The sequence below is a fragment of the Tachysurus vachellii genome, chromosome 18, assembly GCF_030014155.1.
Source record: "Tachysurus vachellii isolate PV-2020 chromosome 18, HZAU_Pvac_v1, whole genome shotgun sequence".
Taxonomy (NCBI): Eukaryota; Metazoa; Chordata; class Actinopteri; order Siluriformes; family Bagridae; genus Tachysurus; species Tachysurus vachellii.
Window position 1 is genome coordinate 3787329 of NC_083477.1, and position 23110 is coordinate 3810438.

At 42.5% G+C, this 23110-nt stretch overlaps 1 protein-coding gene and 1 long non-coding RNA gene across 3 annotated transcripts in view; both read left to right on the plus strand.

The window, feature by feature from the left end:
* Window positions 1-3040: 3040 nt before the first annotated feature.
* Window positions 3041-12516, plus strand: LOC132860664 (uncharacterized). Its single transcript, XR_009649868.1, has 3 exons — window positions 3041-3258; window positions 3952-4018; window positions 12316-12516. It is a non-coding gene; the product is annotated as an uncharacterized LOC132860664 (long non-coding RNA).
* A 1469-nt stretch (window positions 12517-13985) lies between these two features.
* The window catches only part of plekhh3 (pleckstrin homology, MyTH4 and FERM domain containing H3), a 34502-nt gene continuing 25377 nt past the window's right edge, over window positions 13986-23110 (plus strand). Inside the window, exon 1 of one of the 2 annotated variants that reach the window (XM_060891923.1) lies at window positions 13986-14649. In XM_060891923.1, coding sequence (XP_060747906.1) covers window positions 14494-14649 — 156 coding nt within the window. In that variant the 5' untranslated portion in view covers window positions 13986-14493. Of the gene's footprint in view, window positions 14650-21738; window positions 21761-23110 lie in introns of those variants that run through there. The other variant, XM_060891925.1, reaches the window with a different exon arrangement.

A 23110-nucleotide genomic window follows, 5' to 3' on the forward strand; every position in this document is an offset into this window, starting at 1 on the left:
TACATAAACAAATGAGCATGTAGACTAAACTCATGTGGCTCGTCTGGCATGTGGGCAGCCAGATTAAGATGGTGGATGTAGAGACAGAGTGCGTGTGAATGTATATACATGTCCGGAGCTGTGTTTTTCTATCCTGATGGGGACCTAATGGGGACATTTGGATTTCTGTACACAAAAACATTGCTTTTATTTAAAGTAAGACTAAATGAAAGAATGAAGAATTCAACTAAAAGTAACAAAATATTGGTTTTATATTAAAGGTTAGGATTAGCTTGAGGTGTAGCATAGCCTGAATTGTTTCCATTAATAATTATGTTGTTGAAGGTCCTCAGAAGGATAACATGGCAAATGTTTGAATGTGTGTGCGTGTGTGTGTGTTTGAACATTGAGGCTTTCTGGATCAGTTGTATTTGTCTAGTGGCCAGTGCAGTAATTTAATACGTCTGCGGATCATAGAGGCACCACAGTGTTCCTTTAATCCGACAGCTCCAACTGAAGGTCACGGGATGAAACCCAGCTAAAGCTTCGAACAGAGCCTTATTTACATGCCTAATGCAAAGAAGAAGAAGAAGAAGAAGAAGAATTATGTGTGTGCATGCGTGCGTGTGTGTGTGTGTGTGTAGCACAGATGCCAGGTCCCACAATGACTGCTGGATCTTCCTGGTTTAAATCATTTTCCTGCTTATCAGACTTGTGTCTGTGTCAGTGTGTGTGTGTGTGAGTGTGTGTGTGTGTGTGTGTGTGTGTGTATGTGTGTGTGCATATGTGTATACAGCCCCCTCTCCTTCCTGGTTATTGTCGTGACTCTGATGCATGAAATCGATAAGAGCTCCACTCTTTATTTTGCCTCACCGTAATTTGTTTCTTTTAGTTTTCTTTTCCGCTTCATTCTGAAGGAGATCCTCCAGCTGACCTTTATGCTTTTGTTCTCTAAACCATGTCTTAGGATCCTTTTTTTTTTAAAGAAGGGTTCAGCCAACAATCAAACAAGCACCGTTTTCTTCCAATCTGCCATGATATGTTTGCTCGGCTTGGTGCTTGCTTTCAGTTTTTAACCTGTGTAGCTAACTAGCAATCAACGTAAATATCCATCACAATGTATGACGACTTCCTGTTGTAGTTGAGGTCGGAAGCATGACTTATTTACTGACTTACTGTTATCTTTAAAGGGGGGCACAGTGGCTTAGTGGTTAGCACGTTCACCTCACACCTCCAGGGTCGGGGTTCGATTCCTGCCACCGCCTTGTGTGTGTGGAGTTTGCATGTTCTCCCCGTGCCTCGGGGGTTTCCTCCGGGTACTCCGGTTTCCTCCCCAGGTCCAAAGACATGCATGGTAGGTTGATTGGCATCTCTGGAAAATTGTCTGTAGTGTGTGATTGCATGAGTGAATGAGTGTGTGTGTGTGTGTGTGTGTGTGTGTGTGCCCTGTGATGGGTTGGCACTCCGTCCAGGGTGTATCCTGCCTTGATGCCCAATGACGCCTGAGATCGGGTCCCCGTGACCCGAGGTAGTTCGGATAAGCGGTAGAAGATGAATGAATGAATGAATGTTATCTTTAAATATAAGAATAACATTTATTGTGGAGTCTTGATGTTATGTGGCCATCTTTTCTAACCAGAATCCCCATTGTTGGTCTGTTTAGAAGGAATCATTCTTCTAAATCGATTCCAACAATTTTTTTTTATGGTCTGTCTGGAAGGAATCATTCCTTTGAATCAATTTAGAATCTGTTTTTTTTTTTTTTTTTGTCTGTCTGGAAGGAATCATTCTCCTGAATCGAATTCAATTGAATGAATCGATTCAGGAGAATGATTCCTTCCAGACAGACAAGGAAAAGTGATTCTGTTAGAGTGCTACAGTCCTCCTTCCTTTTTTTGCTGCTAGCAAAATACAATTTGTAAAATATGTCAGTAAATAAATTCAGTATGATCAATAAATCCTTATTTACGTATGTAACCATGTCAGTTTGATGCCCTGTGCAACAGTCAGTTAAAAGGAGTCATTTTTTCATGACTCTTGAGAACAAGGATGTCTTGGGAAAATAAAAGTCTCCCATTCCTCCAATTCTTAATCCGTCTGAGATTATTCAGGGGTCTGGGGTTTCCTCCCAACCTCCAAAACCATGCCAGTAAGTTGACCTGTTTGTGCTAATGGTTGAATGAGTGTGTGAATGTGTGTGATGGAGTGGAATGTACGGGGCATTCCCACTTTACGCCCAACATTCCCGGCACAGATTCCGGATCCAGGACAAAGTGCTTACTGATGATGAATGATGGATGAATGAATGAATGAATGAAAGAATGAATGATTGAATTGTTCTATTAATCATCAAACCAGGAGAGCTATAGATAGATGAAACAAACAGACCCACATTTACACTTCAAGCACAAGGACAATGTGTGATTGCGTGTCTGCAGTGGCACAATGACACAGATATCCTCCTTGTCATGTTTCCATGATGGGCTGTTTCATCCCTTATGAGTCAAGCGATCCCAGATTTTAGCAGATTCTGTGAAAATCCTGGAGTTTGTGAGTGTTGTCTAAAATCTGAACTAGAGCTCGGTAACAAACATACAGATGAACACACACCGAGTTCCTAGGAACTCACTGGACTGCAGCCAAGATGGTCCAAAGAACCCCAACAACATCCACAAAAACTTTTTCTAGTAGTGCGATTGAAATTATTCGCAGAATCCTGACTGTGATGTAACATCTGTCTAAACACACACACACATACACACACACACACACACACACACACATACATACACACACACACACACACACACACACACACACACAGTGATCCAGAGGTTTGGCAGCGGTTTGTGAGTTCGGAGAACTTTCACACAGACTACGGGCTAAAAATAGAGCAAGGCCTCCGGAGAGCCGCCCACGCCTGTTTAACCCTTAATAAGCAGCCGGAATGGCGTTTATAAGATCTGGATTTCAGCTCTCTCATTCTCACTCTCTCTCTCTCACTCTCTCTCTCTCACACATACATGTTAAATGTTATTAAAGAAAGAAAGAAAGAAAGAAAGAAAGAAAGAAAGAAAGAAAGAAAGAAAGTATTATTAGTAGAAGGACTGTATATACAGTATAGAGACAGGGGGTGTAGACAGATAGAGAGAGAGATGGAGGGAGAGAGTGTGAAGAAATGATTGAGAGCTAGATGAAGTCTCTGTTACAGCTACATTAACAGAGAGAGAGAGAGAGAGAGAGAGAGAGAGAGAGAGAAGAGCAACATCAGACCTTCAGGTGTGTGTGAGAAAGAGAGATTTGACAGTTGGAGTTTGAATTAAAAACTTTCTGAGTTCTTTCACTCTCTCTTTCTTTGTCTCTTTGTCTTGTCTTTGTCTGTCTGTCTCTTTATCTGTCTTTCTATCTGTCTCTGTCTGTCTCTTGTCTCTCTCTCTATCTGTCTGTCTGTCTTTCTCTCTGTCTCTGTCTGTCTGTCTCTCTTTATATTTGTCTGTCTGTCTGTCTGTCTGTCTCACTGTGTGTTTCCTGCTCTATCTGTCTGTCTGTCTGTCTCACTGTGTGTCTCCTGCTCTATCTGTCTGTCTGTCTGTCTGTCTCACTGTGTGTCTCCTGCTCTATCTGTCTGTCTGTCTGTCTCACTGTGTGTCTCCTGCTCTATCTGTCTGTCTGTCTGTCTCACTGTGTGTTTCCTGCTCTATCTGTCTGTCTGTCTCTCACTGTGTGTCTCCTGCTCTATCTGTCTGTCTGTCTGTCTGTCTTTCTCTCTCTGTTCCTCTCTGTCTGTCTGTCTGTCTGTCTGTCTGTCTCTGTGTGTCTCTCTCTCTATCTGTCTGTCTGTCTGTCTCTTTCAGTCTGTGTGTGTGTGTGTGTGTTTCCTCTTGTTAGTCCTCATCTTATTGCCTCGACTCTGATGCATGACTCTGATAACAGCACCATATTTTTTCTCTGTGTCCTTTGTATTTCTTTCAGAATGTTTTCTCATCCTGCAGAGCGTTTGGAGCAGCGATCCATTAACTGATGGCTATCTTCCTGTCTTGTGAGTCAGAGTCTTAGATCTTTTTTAAAGTATTCCTTCTCTCATAAACGAATATAAAAATGGTTTGAGTCAGTGTTGCTGTTTCCACGTTTCCTTTTGATGATTTTATTTTCTAAAATAAATCTCGCTTCAGGCTAGAAACATCCATAGACACAGAACATTGAAAAGGTGAAGAGAGGAGGGGAGAGGAGAAGAGAGGAGAGGAGAGGAGAAATGGGAGAGGAGAGGAGAGGAGTAAGGGGAGAGGAGAGGAGAGGAGAGGAGAAGAGAGGAGAGGAGAGGAGAAAGGGGAGAGGAGAGGAGAGGAGAAGAGAGGAGAGGAGAAAGGGGAGAGGAGAGGAGAGGAGAGGAGAGGAGAAGAGAGGAGAGGAGAAGAGAGGAGAGGAGAGGAGAAATGGGAGAGGAGAGGAGAGGAGTAAGGGGAGAGGAGAGGAGAGGAGAGGAGAGGAGAGGAGAGGAGAGGAGAAAGGGGAGAGGAGAGGAGAGGAGAAGAGAGGAGAGGAGAAAGGGGAGAGGAGAGGAGAGGAGAAAGGGGAGAGGAGAGGAGAAGAGAGGAGAGGAGAAAGGGGAGAGGAGAGGAGAGGAGAGGAGAAGAGAGGAGAAGAGAGGAGAGGAGAAGAGAGGAGAGGAGTAAGGGGAGAGGAGAGGAGAGGAGAGGAGAAAGGGGAGAGGAGAGGAGAGGAGAGGAGAGAAGAGGAGAAGAGAGGAGAGGAGAAAGGGGAGAGGAGAGGAGAGGAGAAAGGGGAGAGGAGAAGAGAGGAGAGGAGAAGAGAGGAGAGGAGAAAGGTGAGAGGAGAGGAGAGGAGAAGAGAGGAGAGGAGAAAGGGGAGAGGAGAGGAGAAGAGAGGAGAGGAGAAAGGGGAGAGGAGAGGAGAGGAGAAGAGAGGAGATGAGAGGAGAAAGGGGAGAGGAGAGGAGAGGAGAGGAGAACAGAGGAGAGGAGAGGAGAGGAGAGGAGAAGAAAGGAGAGGAGAAGAGAGGAGAGGAGTAAGGGGAGAGGAGAAGAGAGGAGAGGAGAAAGGGGAGGAGTAAGGGGAGAGGAGAGGAGAAGAGAGGAGAGGAGGGGAGGGGAGAGGAGAAGAGAGGAGAGGAGTAAGGGGAGAGGAGAGGAGTAAGGGGAGAGGAGAGGAGAAAAGAGGAGATGAGAAAGGGGAAAGAAGAGGAGAGGAGAGGAGAGGAGAGGAGAAAGGGGAGAGAAGAGGAAAGCAAAAATGGGAGGAGAAAAAGGAAAGGAGAAAGAGGAGAGGATAGCAGAAGAGGAAAAGAGGACAGGAGAAAGAGGAGTGGAGATAAAGATAGCCAAAGAGAGCTGATGACAGGAGGTGAGAGGAAAGGCAGCAGGCAGAGAGGGAAATGGAGAGGGGTCAGAAGTTTAAGGAGGCTTGATTTTCCTCCTCTGTGCCCTCTCCATGACACCCCCTCCTCCTCTTCCCCCTCCTTCTCCTCCTTCCATCCCCCTTTCTTTCCTTCTCTCCTCTGCTGTTTCTTTTTAACTGAAAGACCAAGAGACACTGATTTAGGAAAGCTTTGGGAGGCTCGCTAACTCGCTGTAATGACTTACAGTCAGGTTGAAGGATTTCCATAAATCTCTATCCACACACACACACACACACACACACACACACACACACACACACACACACACACACACACAGCCGTCTTGTCAGGACTTAGCAGGATTTGGAGCCTAAGCGGAGCTTGATCTCTGGAGGGACAGGAAAAAAAACGAAACTTTTGCTAAAAAAAAAATTGTCAGGGCAAAAAATAAAGAAGAATAACATTATGTAAAAAATAATGTCTGTTACACTTCTATAGATTATGAAAAATAAAGGAGAGAGAGAGAGAGAGAGAGAGAGAGAGAGAGAGAGAGAGAGAGAGAGAGAGAGAAAATAGTATATAGAGCAGAATTAGAAGATTAGAAATATGTATTAGAGAGTGATAGAACAAATAACAAATGTGAAAGAAGAGTGACTGAAAGAAAGAAAGAAAGAAAGAAAGAAAGAAAGAAAGAAAGGAGAAATGTAGGAAAGTGATATAAAAATAAACTGAGAGAGAGAATAGGATAGTGTGAGGAAAAGGAAATAAGACAGAGAGAGAGAGTGAGAAAGAGAGAGAGAGAGAGAAAAAAGAGCGAGAGAGAGAAAGAGAGAGAGAGTGAGAAAGAGAGAGAGAGAAAAAAGAGAGAGAGAGAGAGAACAAAGCAGCATTAATAAGTGAAAAAGAGAAAGATCGATTGAGAGAGAAAGGAAGGAGAGAGAGAGGAAGCGTGAGAGAAGAGAAAGGAGTGAATAAAAAAGAGTGTGAATGAATTAGATAAGAGGACAGAGAGAGAGAGAGAGAGAGAGAGAGTGAGAGAGAGAGAGAGAGAGAGAGAGAGAGAGAGAAAGAGAGGATAAACTGATTAGAGAAGTATGTGTCTGTCTTTCGTCACACTGACTCAGCAGTATTGATCGGATTCTCCGTCGCCCTGCATACAAATATCCGTCCGCTCAAAGACACAAGAGGCATCAGACACCAAGCGACACAGTGCACACGTCACAGTTACTGTAAACAAGACCACAGTTAGGGTCAAAGACCAAGATGCCACTACTGGGCCCTTGAGCGAGGCCCTTAAGTCTGTATCAGGACCCTGAGCTCTGACTCCCAAAAGAATTTCACTATGCTGTAAAAATGTGTGACACAAAGAAAGTGTGTAAGAGTGTGTAGGAGTGTGTGTGAGAGAATGTAAGAGTGTGTGAGAGTGTGTACGAGTGTGTACAATTGTGTGTGAGACTGAAAGAGTGTGTAAGGTTGTGTGTGAGTGTGGAAGATTATGCAAGATTGTATACAAATGTGTGTGAGACTGAAAGAGTGTAATTTTGTGTGAATGTGTGTGGCTGTAAGAATTGGTGAGAGTGTGTGAGCCTGTAAGAGTGTGTAAGGTTGTGTAAGTGTGTGAGAGAGTGTGGAAGATTGTGGAAGATTGTAAACAAATGTGTGTGAGACTGAAAAAGTGTGGAAGATTGTGTGAGTGTAAGAGTGTGTGAGACTATAAGAGTTTGTGAGAGTGTGTGAGAGTGTGTGTGAGCCTATAAGAGTGTGTAAGAGTGTGTAAGATTGTGTGTGAGTGTGTAAAAGTGTGTATGTTTGGGTGAGAGTCTGTAAGATTGTGTAAGAGTGTGTAAGATTGTGTAAGATTGTGTGAGAGTGTGTAAGAGTGTGTGTGTCTGTGTGTGTGTGTGTGAACCTGTGAGAATGTGTAAGAATGTGTAAGATTGTGTGAGTGTGTGTAAGTGTGTAAGTGTGTAAGATTGTGTGTGAGCCTGTGTGTAAGATTGTGTGTGAGCCTGTGTGTAAGAGTGTGTAAGATTGTGTGTGAGTGTGTAAAAGTGTGTACGTTTGGGTGAGAGTCTGTAAGATTGTGTAAGAGTGTAAGATTGTGTAAGATTGTGTGAGAGTGTGTAAGAGTGTGTGTGTGTGTGTCTGTGTGTGTGTGTGTGTGTGTGTGTGTGTGTGTGTGTGAACCTGTGAGAATGTGTAAGAGTGTATAAGATTGTGTGTGAGCCTGTGTGTGAGAGTGTGTAAGATTGTGTGAGTGTGTAAGAGTGTGTGTGAGCCTGTGTGAGTGTGTAAGAGTGTGTGTGTGTGTGTCTGTGTGTCTGTGTGTCTGTGTGTGTGTGTGTGAACCTGTGAGAATGTGTAAGAATGTGTAAGATTGTGAGAGTGTGTGTAAGTGTGTAAGAGTGTGTAAGATTGTGTGTGAGCCTGTGTGTGAGAGTGTGTAAGATTGTGAGAGTGTGTAAGAGTGTGTGTGAGCCTGTGTGAGTGTGTAAGAGTGTGTAAGAGTGTGTAAGATTATGTGTTTGTGTGAAAGGGTGTAATATTTTAATAATAAGAATCATCATCATCTAATAAGTGAATGATTATTAGTTTAATAGTAAACAATGGTTTATAAACATCTGCTGTATCTCCTGATGGTATCTCTATTAACCTCAGAGCTCCAGTTCCACTGCAGATTTCTACAGTGTGTCTTGTTTGACCTTTAAACATGTGAAGTGTTATAAATATCAATGGGTTTGAGGACAATGACATTTAAACCCAGGTACAAATTAGGGAACTAATGAAACATTCAGTAGCACAGTGTGTGATGGGGAACATGCTGGAAGCGAACATCCTGATTGAAACAGACAGACACAGGGAGACCTGGCTGCATCCAGAGGACAGATTGTACTCGGTAATCCGACGCCACTGAACTTCCTAACACAAAAGCTCCCGATATATTTGAGAAATGTTTCCTTGAAAAAACAAAAAAAATGCTAAACTCCTTCACTGGAACTCTTAACAAAATTAGGATGTGAGTCTGAAAGGACAAACTGTTCTAGCCACACGGGCCAGAATTTCTGCCACTTGCCACAACCAAGTCACTGGTGAAGTCATTCTCTCTCTCTGTGTGTGTTTGTGTGTGTGTGTGTGTGTGTGTAACTGAAATCCTTCTAGTAAAGTCTGTCCACTTGGCGGTCATTTTGGCAACGATCCTGGGCAGTTATTTTCAGGGAGTCAAACAGGACCAGGCTCAAATCTGCTTCAGCTGAGAGAGACCCAGTCTCCAGATTCGATAATTAGGTGTTTTAAATAAGTGGCATGTGTAATATGTGGAATTTGGATCGAATGATATGAAAAAAATCTGTTTTATGAACTGAGCGAAGGTGTACAAATGTATATAATACGATTCGCTGTATATAATTAGAGGGCTTACTACAGCATATTTAAAATAGACTGGGGGGGGGGGGCACGTTGGCTTAGTGGTTAGCATGTCCGCCTCACACCTCCAGGGTTGGGGGTTCGATTCCCGCCTCCGCCTTGTGTGTGTGGAGTTTGCATGTTCTCCCCGTGCCTCGGGGGTTTCCTCCGGGTACTCCGGTTTCCTCCCACGGTCCAAAGACATGCATGGTAGGTTGATTGGCATCTCTGGAAAATTGTCCGTAGTGTGTGAGTGCATGAGTGAGAATGAGAGTGAGTGTGTGTGCCCTGCGATGGGTTGGCACTCCGTCCAGGGTGTATCCTGCCTCGATGCCCGATGACGCCTGAGATAGGCACAGGCTCCACATGACCCGAGGTAGGTCGGATAAGCGGTAGAAGATGAATGAAATGAATGAATAAAATAGACTGGTTTTCACACTACGTGATACAGTAAGATTTAAATTCACAAGGCAACAATACGATATTTTATGATATCACTGATTCTACCTTGATATGATCTGATTCATTATGATACGGAACGATTCGATGATAGAATTCAATACGTTAATATTGAATCATATTCATTATGACACAGTTTGATACATTGTGGTGTGATTAAATATGATATGGTTCGATTTGTTATGATAAAATTCAATAGGAATCGATTCATCATGATGTGGTTTGATATGGTATGATTCAATATGTTATGATATGATTCTTTATGATATGATTCGGTACATTATGATATGACTGAATAGGATATGGTTCAGTGTGTTATGATGCAAATCAATATGATCAGGATCTACAATAGGATAATGATTTATTACTATAGAATTCTATATGATACAATTCGATATGGTACAATTTAATCCGTTATGATACAATTTGATATGATACGATTTAATTTGATTTGATTCGTTTTGATACGATTCATTATGACACGATATGATACGATTCATTTTGATACGATTTGATACGTTATGATACGATTCAGTTGTATGTCGTTTATGTAGTAGCATCCAATCGAAATGTGACAGACTCCGTTAAGAATCTGTGGCACATTCATTCGCAAAAAACAAAAACAAAACTACGATGTCATAGATGTCATGAGGTATCGATATTATCACCTTCAAAGATGAATTAATTTACTGCAAACTAGTTGCCTGACCTTATTCACTAATAATCCATTTATGATTGTTGCCTCTGTGTTTTTTCCCTCACCTTCTAAATCAATGCATCGATCCAATTTCACAGATAGTTTGTAATTCCACACACACTGTGTTACACACTACCATATTCATATCTGCGTGAATGCATAAACATCTGTAATTAAAGGGTTTTGTGCGTCTTTTTTTTTTATTTTGTCTACACTGATTATGTTTCGGTGAGGTGAGATATGATCAGAAAGAAAGAATTTATGCTCGCTTAACTTTTGTTTGCTAGTCAGAATCTTCCTGACATGTAAACGTTGATTCGGCGCAGACTTTGGCATCGATGTTTTGGAAATTCGGAATTTCTTGCCTTTTTATGTAGAAGAAAAAAATTAAAAGTGTAAATAACTGACCTCCTATTTTAATTTAGTGCTCCGTTGTAAACATATTGTATAAAAGAACATCTTTAGTAATTAATTTCTCTCATATCTGTCGCAACTGATTTAGTTCATAGCTTTATTTTTGGTATTTGAAATTATACATTTTTGACAGATTTTTTTTAACAGGTTCTCTTTGATATCCATTATAATGATGAAATTGTTTTCGGCTACAGATGTGAGACCAGCGATAAACCCAGATGGAGTATTCATTTAACATAATCATAAAAATCAATCTCAGTATTTGTTCAACAGCTTCACCTCCATCGCCGCATGGAGTGGTGTGAGACGTGAGAGGAAGTAGGGCCGTGATGAAGGCAGGAATGGAGGACCTCTGCTTCACCTCTCGCCGTCCTCCGGGCCAAAGCGATGGGCAGGATAATGACAGTCGCTTTCCTTCTGAAAACTTTGCTCTCGTACAAGCCTTATATAGAAGTAAAAAAAAAAAAATTCCCCTTTTTCAAAATGGCGTGGGCTTGGACATGGCAGGAGAGGGAGGGATAAAAGGAGAGAAGGAGATACAGAGAGAGAGAGAGAGAGAGAGAGAGAGAGAGAGAGAGAGAGAGAGAGAGAGGGATGTTCTAAAAATAAAACATCTGTTTTTGTAGGTGGAGAGAAAGCAACAAAGAGAGAGAGAGAGAGAGAGAGAGAGAGAGAGAGAGAGAGAGAGAGAGAGAGAGAGAGAGAAAAGTCCAGCCTGAAACACATTAAACGTGATTATAGTAAAATATTTGCGATGAGTTTAGAGATTCTGCCGCTAATTTGCGGGTTGTCTGGATCGCCGTTATTCCCATGAGAAGTTTTTTCTAGTGCGGTGTTTAATAGAAGAAAAGGTTTCAGCGTTCTCATACATTACCAATCAGGTTTTTAGCAGTCAGGTGCTTCTTTTCTCCCCAAACCATCGTCATATTAATAAGAAACGGTAGAGACGTCAGTGCAAACGCTGGACTCAATGTCCCAGAATGCAATGCATCTATACAGATGCTGATTTTTGCCAGAGACTCGGCTCAGCCAATCAGCAACTTATGAGACGACAAGCCGGATGGTGTTGATGGCGGTAATGACATGACGTTTTAACCCTCGGGTCTGATTTGAGCAGATTGTATGTCTTAAAGACTAAAACTCTGCTCCGCAGCATCTTTAGGTCTCTTTAGGTAGAGATGAAGCCAAGGATCAGCAAGCAGTTGCTTAGTATTGTGGGTAATGTCATAATATGGTGCAACTTGTCCATAAAAGAGGTTTAAGTTCTCAGAAATTAAATTGGAGATTATAGATATTGATATGCGAGACCTCCAGGGCCGATTTTCCCTTAAAGCCTCAAAAGTGTGATGAATGAGGAGAGAGCAGAGCGGAGCAAAGCAAACAAGAGGAAATGAAGTGACATGAGAGAAGGAGAGAGAAAGGGAAAAGCGATCAAGTGTCTCGTGTGTGTGTGTGTGTGTGTGTGTGTGTGTGTGTGTGTGTGTGTGTGTGTGTGTGTGTGTGAGAGAGAGAGAGAGAGAGAGAGAGAGAGAGAGAGACTTCTCATGAACATTTCTTGTATGGTTTTAAAAGGATCTACTGGGGTTCATGAAGCCTGTAAGGATGTATGTGTGAGAAGGAATAATAGTGCTAATAAAACTAAAAGAAGGGAATGAAAAATGGATTCAGATTTCTTTTCTTGTGAGATCAAGCCCTTTTATTTCTCTCCCTCCCTCTTTGTCCTTTTCTTTACTCTTCCTGGAAGTCCATCTGCTTTCCATTCAGGCATGAAATGTGTTTCAGGAGGCCATATTAACACCTCTCTCTCTAACTCTCTCTCTCTCTCTCTCTCTCTCTCTCTCTCTCTCTCTCTCTCTCTCTCTGTCTCTCTCTCTCTGTCTTTCATCATTTGCTTGTTCACTGAAGTCTTAACGCTCTCTTGTCAGTACACACACAGGCTCCAGATTCCCCTTTTTGGCACTACCCAAATAAATAAGCTCACTTTTCTTTACTTACTTTTTACTTTCAGCATTCCAAGGTGCTCCGTCTCAAACGACGACATCCCAGCTGGAACAAGAAAAGATCTGCAGGTTTTATAGTGGGACGCTTTCCCGTGAATGTGCTTAGACCTCCCTGATGTTTCACCCTAGTGTATATTCTTTTTCTTACACTGTCATAGATTGATTATGTATTAAGTCAAGTCTGTTTTAGATAAATGTTCCCAAAATCAGGTCTATGATTTGTATTTGTCTATATTTCTTTATGATTCCACTGTGGAAGATGTCACTATTAATTACTAGATAAAAGTGCTATAGTTGATATTACATAGTTATTACAAGTACACGGCTCACTTGACTTCATTCGGTGGAATCGAAAGCCTGAAAAACTGCCAGACACAGGAACGGTTTCTTCCCCAGACAATCACCCTTATTAACAACTCAGCATAATTATATTCACTGCTTCATATCTACAAGTACTGCATTATCAGAACTGTCAGTCATCACATCATCCGTATACATTAAACACACTACTGCTGCTGTATATTGTACAAAAAGCATAATATTGCACAATATTGTTATTTGCACTACCATGTACTCTCACACTATATGTACATAACTAATCAGTCATATATTCTGTATTCATATTTAATACTCATACTGTCTATTGTATCACATCTGCATTGTCATGTATAGTCTGTTTTGTCTTGTATAGTCTGTTTTGTCTTGTATAGTCTGTTTTGTCTTGTCTTGTATAGTCTGTTTTGTCTTGTATAGTCTGTTTTGTCTTGTATAGTCTGTTTTGTCTTGTCTTGTATAGTCTGTTTTGTCTTGTCTTGTATAGTCTGTTTTGTCTTGTCTTGTATAGTCTGTTTTGTCTTGTATAGTCTGTTTTGTCTTGTCTTGTATAGTCTGTTTTGTCTTGTCTTGTATAGTTTGTTTTGTCTTGTCTTGTATAGTCTGTTTTGTCTTGTATAGTCTGTTTTGTCTTGTCTTGTATAGTTTGTTTTGTCTTGTCTTGTATAGTCTGTTTTGTCTTGTATAGTCTGTTTTGTCTTGTCTTGTATAGTCTGTTTTGTCTTGTATAGTCTGTTTTGTCTTGTATAGTCTGTTTTGTCTTGTCTTGTATAGTCTGTTTTGTCTTGTCTTGTATAGACTTTTTTATTGTCTTGTATTGTCTGTTTTGTCTTGTCTTGTATTGTCTGTTTTGTCTTGTCTGTTTTGTCTTGTATTGTCTGTTTTGTCTTGTCTGTTTTGTCTTGTCTTGTCTGTTTTGTCTTATCGTGTCTTGTCTGTTTTCTCTTGTCTTGTATAGTCTGATTTGTCTTGTATAGTCTGATTTGTCTTGTATGGTCCAATCTAAATGTATAGAATAGTGTTATTTATGTCTGTACTTTTGAGAGTCACAAACAGCTGGAACCAAATTCCTTGTGTGTGTCAACATCAACACACTTGGCCAATAAACCTGATTGTGATTCTGATTTATTCTGATGAATAAATGCATGCTTTGCTGCACTAAACGTCTGGGATGACAAGTTAGGGCCTGTTGCCAAAACCAGGCTGTGACGCAACGCATAAGAGGCGTGGCTGTTCTGTAGGCGTGCGCCGGATCAACCTATCATATTGTAGGAAAGGGAACGTGTGCTAACAGACCACGCCTACTTTCTCCAACACGCTCCTGCACGCTGAACTTTCAGCAGTCTGGAAGCGGGGCAGCGGTGAGGGAGATCTAGGAGCTAACGGCTAACAGCTAGGAGCTAAAAGCTGACACCGAGACGTTATTGCACTTTGCTAGTTTTAACATGCAATTAAAAAACTCATTTCTTTTATTTTGCGCTGGAAAATAAACGGAAACAGTTTTGTTTTCTTTCTTCTTTTCTAATTCAGTGAATAACGTTGAATAAAGTTTCCGGAGAAATATATTTTCGATATATATATTTTTTATTATTTCTTGCGGGTTTTTGTCTGTACGGTGTTCGGACATTTCTACAAAATCATGACGAAAAAAAAATCTACTTTTGGATTCTAACTTCAACAAACTCTCCTAAAGCTAGCCACACCGTTTCGTTTCCACGGCAACGGAGCGCGCGCCGGGCGGATGTGTGCGCGCCGCCATTTTGCTCACAGGTGCAGCTGTTAAAAAAAAAAACAAACAAACAAACAAACAACAACAAAACAAAAACCCCGAAAAGCTCGTGTGAGGATTTTGAATGCCTTTGCGGGGAGTTTGCTGGTGGCTGTGCTGCACGCGAGGCTTCCGTTTGTTGGGGCGCGAGCATGGAGGCAGAGAAGAGGAAGAGGAGGAAGAGGAGGAGGAAGAGTCCTTCGAGTTGCGCAACAAGGAGGAGCGCACGCGCCGCGAGCCGGTATGTGAACACAACAAACCGGTTTCGAAAAGTTTTCAAAAAAAATCAGTGTGTTTATGTGACGTCACAGCGTCAACTATCTGCTACTGTCAGTTCATTCATATAAAGATATTCCACAGGATTAGAACCAAAAATATACCGTTTTTGTTGATGGTTTGCCAGCAAAGTTAAGTATCTGAACGTTTTTTTTGTTATATCACAATAACGTTGTACGTTTACACTGTGGATGTTCGATTATTTAAGTTTTGTTTGTTTAAATAAGTGTTTATCGGTCAGTTGTGCATGTCAGGAGCTTTAAGTAATGTTCTACTGTTAGGATTTTCCACCATGGAGATTTACACAGAATGGTGTGAAAAACAAAAAACATCCAGCCAGCACCAGTTCTGATAGTTTTCCTATCTTCAGCTGAACAGTTTTCGATTCAATTCGATTTTTATTTGTCGCATACACACAGAGAGAATAGGTTTTTGCATATCCCAGGTTATTATTATGATAGTGTCAGCCATAGTACTGCACCCCTGGAGCAGGTGAGGTTAAGGGCCTTGCTCGAGGACCCAACGTCAACGTCTCAGCAGCTTGTGGGCTCGAACCCGAGACCTTCTGATCGCTAACCCGAAGCCTTAACCACTGACCCATCACGTCCTGTATCTGTGAACTTGTTATTATTTGTTTCAAGATAATCGCAGAAACAACTCTGAGGCGAATGTCGAAACTGTAAATATTAAATACAGACCCAGACGAGATGTTTGAAGTTTGAGATTTTTAGAAATGAACTTTTTCTATGAGTCTGTTATTTCTTGCCCGAAGTTTCACCTTCCAACACTTTAAAACTTTCACACCTTTATTCAGCTGAAACCTTGTCAATTTGGCAACATCATGATAAAACTAGTGATGAAACCTCTCAGGTTTTTACTTCACTTCGTCCACGACCCCAAACCTGTCGCTGTTGCTCCTGTTAACATGTTAGTACTACTACTCAGTTTGAGACTTGCATTACCAGCCACATGTGTAGAGTAAAATATAAAAGAATAAATAAAGGAAAAAAAGCAAAGAAGACTAATCCCAGATGGCTTGCCTTTTGTTTTTTTTTTGTTTTTTTTAAAAAAAAAACATACAACGTAGGGTGTAGAAGCCGTTATTTCACGCTCTAATTAGTGCCCTTGTGTAAGCAGTAGGGCAGAGGTGCAGCCACCTGATTGGCTGGAAGCAGATTTCAGTGGGCGTGTTGGTCCCCATGGTTACAGGAGTAACACCGTATTGTATTTACAGAACAGACTACTAGTAACACACGGCAATACTGCATGAGATACCGTCCTTAAGCAGATCTTTGTTCAGCTGTTTGATTACACGACCGTTTGTAGGAGCTTACATATTCTGCTCGATGTTGAATTCTCAAATCTGATTGGTCAGAAAGTGTTGATTCATTTTGCACGACAAAAGCTCGACCTAATCTAAGACTAATTATAAACAGATTAATTAAAAATAAATAGGTCACTAGTGACTTTTTCAAACTAAAATTTGTTTAGTTTGTTTAGTCAGCACTTTGTAAAGCTTTTTGAGTGTTTGTAGTTTCTATAACGTGAGCGGTGACAGGAAGTAATTCAGTATGAAGAGTCCTTGGTTAATAGTTGAGAAATTGAAGCAGGAACAAATCAATGCACGTCATGTTGTGTAATCTGGAAGCATGTCAGAGATTTCAAACGTTGTGCTTAGCACCAAAAGTTAAACTTTACCTCAGATTAGGACAGATCGTTAGCATTAGTGTTCGTAGTATCACAGAATTCTGATTCATCGTCGCTGTATTTCGCAAATCGAACATTTTTAGCTCTCACTTTTGTGTCTCAGAGATGTTAATAGCGAAACACATTTTCCCTACTGTCTTGTGTCAGTGCACTAAGAGTCATAGCTTTCTTGCTACGAGACCTAAAAGGACGTTACCCAGGTGTCATCAGTTAACCTTGTGTGTGTGCATGTGTGTGCGTGTGTGAATGATGTGGTTCTGCAAACCAGCACGGGTGGCTTGATCCTGACTGATCCGACCTGCCTTGTCCTTCTACCTCATGACATCATCATCAGTTTGTTTCTGATGTAATTTCAACAAAGACTTTAGACATGTTCACTTATCAAGCATGCTTCTGGGTGTGTTTACTTCCTGACTATTACTCAGTCTGGCCACATGTGCACACACACACACACACACACACACACACACCAGTGAGTGGGGTCATCTGACATCTATAGTCATGGTGTCATTCCCGTGCGGTCACTGTAAAGGGCCATTGTCGACACGCTACATCAGGAGAGCGTGTGACAGCACACTGCCATGTAAACCACGATTAAAGAGGGACAGAAACAAAGGAGACAGAGAGAGATGTGTGTGTGGGATAATTAGATTCCGCAGGCGTTAGGTGTGTGCTGATACACTTTTATCATCATATTTACAAGTGAGTCACTTTTATGTTCTTTTTATGTTTTTTTTTTTTCTCTGGACTTACCCAGAATTTGTGTCAGGGTTCGGGCCCAAAATAAATACCTTTTTTAAACACAGGATATTTTGTTACTCGTGCAGCTTTTGCGACAACTTATACTGTATAATCAGTACACACCTCTGGAGTGCTTGAACTAATAGCCAGATATCAGCCATTGATTATTCTCTCTCTCTCTCTCACATACACATATAGACACACACACACACAAGCCAGCATGCCTCATGGATCCGAAAAGGGTGACCTTTGTGTGTGTGTGTGTGGTGTGTGGTGTGTGTGTGTGTGTGTGTGTGCACTCCAAACACTTTAGAGCAAATGAAGGCTCTGTCTCTACATCATACACTCAGGTGTGTAATCAGTGTTCCAATGTAGGTTTGATCCGAGAGTTTGCAGAGACAGACACGAACATGCCTCAGCTCTCTGAGTCACTCAGGGGCTTGTGCGCATCACACACACACACACACACACACACACACACACACACACACACACACACACACACACACACACACACACACACACACACACACAGAGTGCTTCACTGAATCATAAAACCTAATCAATAAGCAACTGCCCCAGGAGCATTTCTTCCATTTCCTGATGCCCTTTCTGTCATCATCCATTCATCATTTTCTCCATTCATTTCATTCGTATTCAATCTCATTCATGCTGCATTTTTTACCCCATGATCTCCAGAACCCCTTGGTATTATTCAGCCAGGACTTGACCTCGGTTACATTTTTCCCCACCGACTTACACTCAAATTTCTCACCTTGTATCTCCAGGGTGAGGGGTTTGCTTCCTGTCTTCTCCACTGTCTGTTCTTCAGGGGTTTCTTCCAGGTTCTTCCTGGTTTCCTCCCCCAGTCCAAACACACTCCTTGTTGGCTGATTGGTGTTTCGTAGTGTGTGTGTGTCCCGTGATGAGTGTGTGCCCCATGTCCCCTGATACACTCCAGGTTTTCAATGTCTCTGCATAGGATACATAAGTGCTACAGAAAATGGATGGATGGATGGATGGATGGACTTATTCTTTTAAATAAGTTCTGCTTTGTCTTTGGGGAACAGCGCAGCAGCTCTTGGTCACGACTCATCGTTCAGTCACGACTCGTGGTTTATTCATGCCGGCTCCCTGAATTATGGATTATTGATATCTCAGCTGCGTCAGCAACAGCGAGCTTCCTCCTGACGCAGATCAATAGTCCTCATCCGGCCGGACTATTGACCCCGGAGCCGCCTGCCTCCCAGAAAGAGCTCTCATTATCTCTTACCAAACGCTTTGGGCCACTTCTCTGTCAGATAATAGTAGCCTTGTCTGATCGATTAATGTTCCTGTATGGGAGTCGAGATAAACTGTATGAAATATAGGAGTTTGTTTTTTTTAATCCGTTTAGAACTAAGACTAAGTTCAGTCCTGCCCACAGGCTTAGTAGTATATAATGTTCTAAAGAATTAGTTAAGGTTCACTTTTAACTGACCACTGTGTGTGTGTGTGTGTGTGTGTGTGTGTGTGTGTGTGTGTGAGAGGGGGCTGGTGACGTTTGGCAGAAATGTGGGAAAGCCCTCTCCGGAAACTTCCGTTTGCGTATTTACACATAGCCCTCCTCCACTGCAGCCGCCCAGCACCGCTCACACACTCCAACAGGTGGTAAGACCCCACAGATGTGTGTGTGTGTGTGTGTGTGCGCGTGTGTGTGTGCGTGCTATTAACAGTTTGTGCATTTGCCAGGGGTGACCACAGTCAAGCACACTCGTCCGTGGCTCTCTAAATACACACTGGTCCTTTGAGATTTGGGGTGTGTGTGTGTGTGTGTGTGTGTGTGTGTGTGTGTGTGTGTGTGTGTGTGTGTGTGTGTGTGTGTGTGTTTTTGAGAATGTTGCGCTTTAGTGCTCAGTTTGTTCTTTTAGTTCCGCTCACTATCCTGATTAGATCCTTGGTGTAGCTTTGGATAACAGACAGCCATGAGAGAAAAAATATTGGCACCCCCAATAAACACAAACCTACTTCTGATTTGACGTCTGATACGGTGAGATCGTCGTGCCGAGTACTTGCGTTACACTGACCAGCTTTTCTTCGTCACCGTACGATCTTTTCCGCATAACACTCACCCTTCAATGAGCCGTTTCACCACACACATCCGTGTTGGCTGTCAGTCAACAACTCGTTCATCAGAATCGATAGTGAGAGCCATGTTTTTGATGAATACACACAGTGTGCTCACTCACTACGTAAAAGCATGCAGGTGTTTCCAACTGCTACGGGGCCAGCGCTCTCAGGCGTCGACCCGTTTGGTCTGAGGATTGGGTTAAGGTTACAGTTACAGTTCGTTCGCTCATTCGACATTCACGCTTTTATGTGAAACAACTCACAAGTGCAACCAGATACTGAGACTCGACCTCACAACCTTGCAGTGGCCACAGATTTTAACGTTCGTTACAACACGTTTGGCATAAAAAATTCCCAGCACTTGGTTTCTTTCTCTTTCTCTCTCTCTCTCTCTCTCTCTCTCTCTCTTTCTTTCTCTCTTTCCTTCTCTTTTTCCTTCTCTCTTTCCTTCTCTCTTTCTCTCTTTCCTTCTCTCTTTCTCTCTTTCCTTCTCTCTTTCTTTCTTTCTCTCTTTCTTTCTTTCTTTCTCTCTTTCTTTCTTTCTTTCTTTCTTTCTTTCTTTCTTTCTCTCTTTCTTTCTTTCTTTCTTTCTTTCTTTCTTTCTTTCTTTCTTTCTTTCTTTCTTTCCTTCCCCCTTCCCATCTTCATGTCTTGTTGTAGCTCCTGCAAAGCCTCCCTTTACTCATTCTGGCTTTTCCATGTTTTTAAAGAAATACAAATCCCCCCTTTTTCCTAGATGATTTGCGGTGCATCTTGAAGGCGTTATGATGCGGGTCGCCGCACCCGCTGCAGCTGTTAGCACGGCACAAGGGCATCATGGGAAAGAACGCACTGGTTCCTGGCAGCAAGCGGATGGTAAAAATGCTGTAACTTTGCGTTCCTCTGGCCAAATTTCTGTTCTGCTCACTTCAACTGACATTTGAAGCAATTTTAAGTAGCGCCCCCTTAAAACACACACACACACACACACACACACACAGCACGTACACTTTCTGCCACTGTTGCGACATGACATTCGAACCAGAAGCTCTGGACGCGAACCAACGTTTAATTGTAAAATGAGTCCTAGTAAAGAAACAGCGGACACACAACACTGGGGGGAAAAACGCTGTCAGGATCGAAACCAAGTCGGTAATGAAAGGTTAATGGAGAAAACCTGGTTGGTCCCACCTATCCACATACACACACACACATACACACACACACACACATCTGCTCCAGGGGCTCCAGTTGGCAGAGTCGAGGCATTTCCTCTCGTTTTACTCAACCCTGGTCTCTTGGGAGAAGGAAACAGAAGTGAAGCAGGGAACGAAGCCATCGCTGCATCTCCTGTCTGGATGAATCATTCTGCTGGCGGTTGTGCCAGGACCACGACGCTGCTGCCAGGCCTCGGGATCACACGCCATCACAGTGTTCTGTCTTTATCCTCATCACAGCGCCCTCTACAGGGCATCGCCAACCAGGAAGAGAGGAAAACTCCATGCCGTTTACAGTCAACATCTGATCCACATTCAGTTAACGGTTCAATTCAGAGATTTTGGTGTAGAATTCTTTCACTGGCATGTTGTGATTGTTGTTGCCACAAAAGTTAGATTAAAAAAAAAAATTCTTCTAAATTTGGAACTGAATCGGTGAAATTGCAAGCACGGGATTCGTTATCTAAACTCTATCCAGTAAAGACACAGATGTAATGACGTTCTGTCACGGAGTTCTCATGAATATGATGAAGACAAAAGAAGGTCTTTGCTTGGGGTCAGAGAACAGGGGCAGCTATAAACCAGTGCCCCTGGAGCAGAGAGGGTTAAGGGTTACACCTGGGACCCTACATCAGGGCAGCTATCGTACACCCAGGGTTGTACACACCACACAGGAGAAATGATTTTGATCACAAACACACGCACTGATGCTGATATTAGTGACATTGTGACACTGATATCGGTGAAACAATACAAGCGCTTTATCCTACACAGGGACACGGAAGTTTAAGTTTGCTTCACTTTCCGTCTCCCGGTTTTAATCGTCGACAAAGTTTTATTTTTTTTTTGTGTGTGTGTGTGTGTGTGTGTGTTAAAGCCACGGTTCATATTAGAAAGCGACGAGGAAAAAGCCTCATTCATAAAAAAGGCGACGGGTGGAAGGTTTATGACCATCTTTCCTGCTGAGCCTGCCCGCCATTTACTGCTCCTCTCCGCCCTGGTTAAACATTGACTCTTATTAACACACACACACACAAACACACACACGTACACACACACCCATATACGCATGCTCTTCTGTCCTGCAGCACCACATCATACAACTCCTATCGTTTCTTTTTGCTGTCTTCCTGCTCGGCCAGGGCCTTGAACATAAAGGTAGAGCTGCTATTGTGTGTGTGTGTGTGTGTGTGTGCGCACTAAAATTAGCAGGCCTAATTGTAAAATGCGGAAGGTATGCGACTGTGCGTGAGTCTTCAGAGGCCCTTCTCTTCACAGGGATAATGTTTCACATCGATTGTGAGCATTTTGACCAGCTAGAAGGTGAGAAAGTACTGTAGCTTAAAGCAAGTAGCTTTAAAATAAAAATGGTCTGATTTCTGAGGACCTTTGCTAAAGTTACTGTGGTAACCGGTAGCAGGAACGCGAACGTAGCCGTAGCGTGCGCCTTACTGTGGAGTATACACTCCGAAGGAACATGAGAAATCTACATAAGAATATATACGACCGGTAAAATTAAAATTCTCGTGAAACAAAAGGACAAATGGACAGAAAACGAGAAGTGAGAGGAACGTGAAGTGTTGTTCCTCTGAACAAGAGACAGACGACGAAACGTGAATCATTCCGTCTCTGAAACTGGAGAAATTAGCCGTCAGCAGTCAGCGACGTCGACGTGGACTTAGCAAAGACTAGCTTCAAAACGGGATACCTGGATTTCACGTAAATATACAATTGCTTTCATTTGAGATCTTTAGTTCCAACGTTAGCTAACGTTACATTTGTGTTGATTCAATCAGTATCATGTAATACGAAGGGGTCCAGGCACATTTCTGCCACATTTTTTTAAGATGTAAGATATTACTAAAGGTCTTTTTCAGTTTTTTTTCAGTGCTCAGAAAACATACACCATGTTATTGATCTCAGAATGAGAGGAGGAGCCAGGAATCTTTGCCCTTTAACCTCCTGACCTCAAGGAGATGTTTCAGAGGGTGGAAATCGCATGACCCTGAAACACGACGCCACACAGGCCAACACACACTGGCACACACACACACTGCACATGGTGGAGTGTGTGAAAGGTCATGAGTGTTAAAGGGGGGGTAGTGTTGAGGCAGAAGGGTGGCTTTACAGTCTAATCGATTCTGATAAAAAAAGAAAACCGTCCCAGATGGCAGCGGTGTTGCCAGAGTATACCAGCATGTACCGGGAAATTACTGGCAGGCCTGGCACAAGAGAAGAGGTCTCACGGCTCTGTGTGTGTGTGTGTGTGTGTGTGTAGGGGGGAGGAGTGCTTTAGGAAGATCAGGCGATCAGCATGGAGAGGAGAAGTGTGGGCTTTTAAGAACGATCTCCTCTGTAATTTTCCAGGAAATCACCCTTAGGCTTAATCATTCTAGTGGCTAAAACTGGCAAATGCATGTTGTGTGTGTGTATGTGTGTGTGTGTGTGTGTGTGTGTGTGTGTGTGTGTGAGAGAGAGAGAAAGAGAGAGGGGGGTGGTTAACTCCTCTGTCTTGGTGTGTATGTGTGTGTGTAAGAGAGAAAGAGAGGGGGGGTGCTTTGCTCCTCTGTCTTGCTGTGTGTGTGTGTGTGTGTGTGTGTGTGTGTGTGTGTGTGTCTGACTGACAAGGACCAGTGAGATTTGACCTCCAAACACATTTCGTTCAGGTGGTGC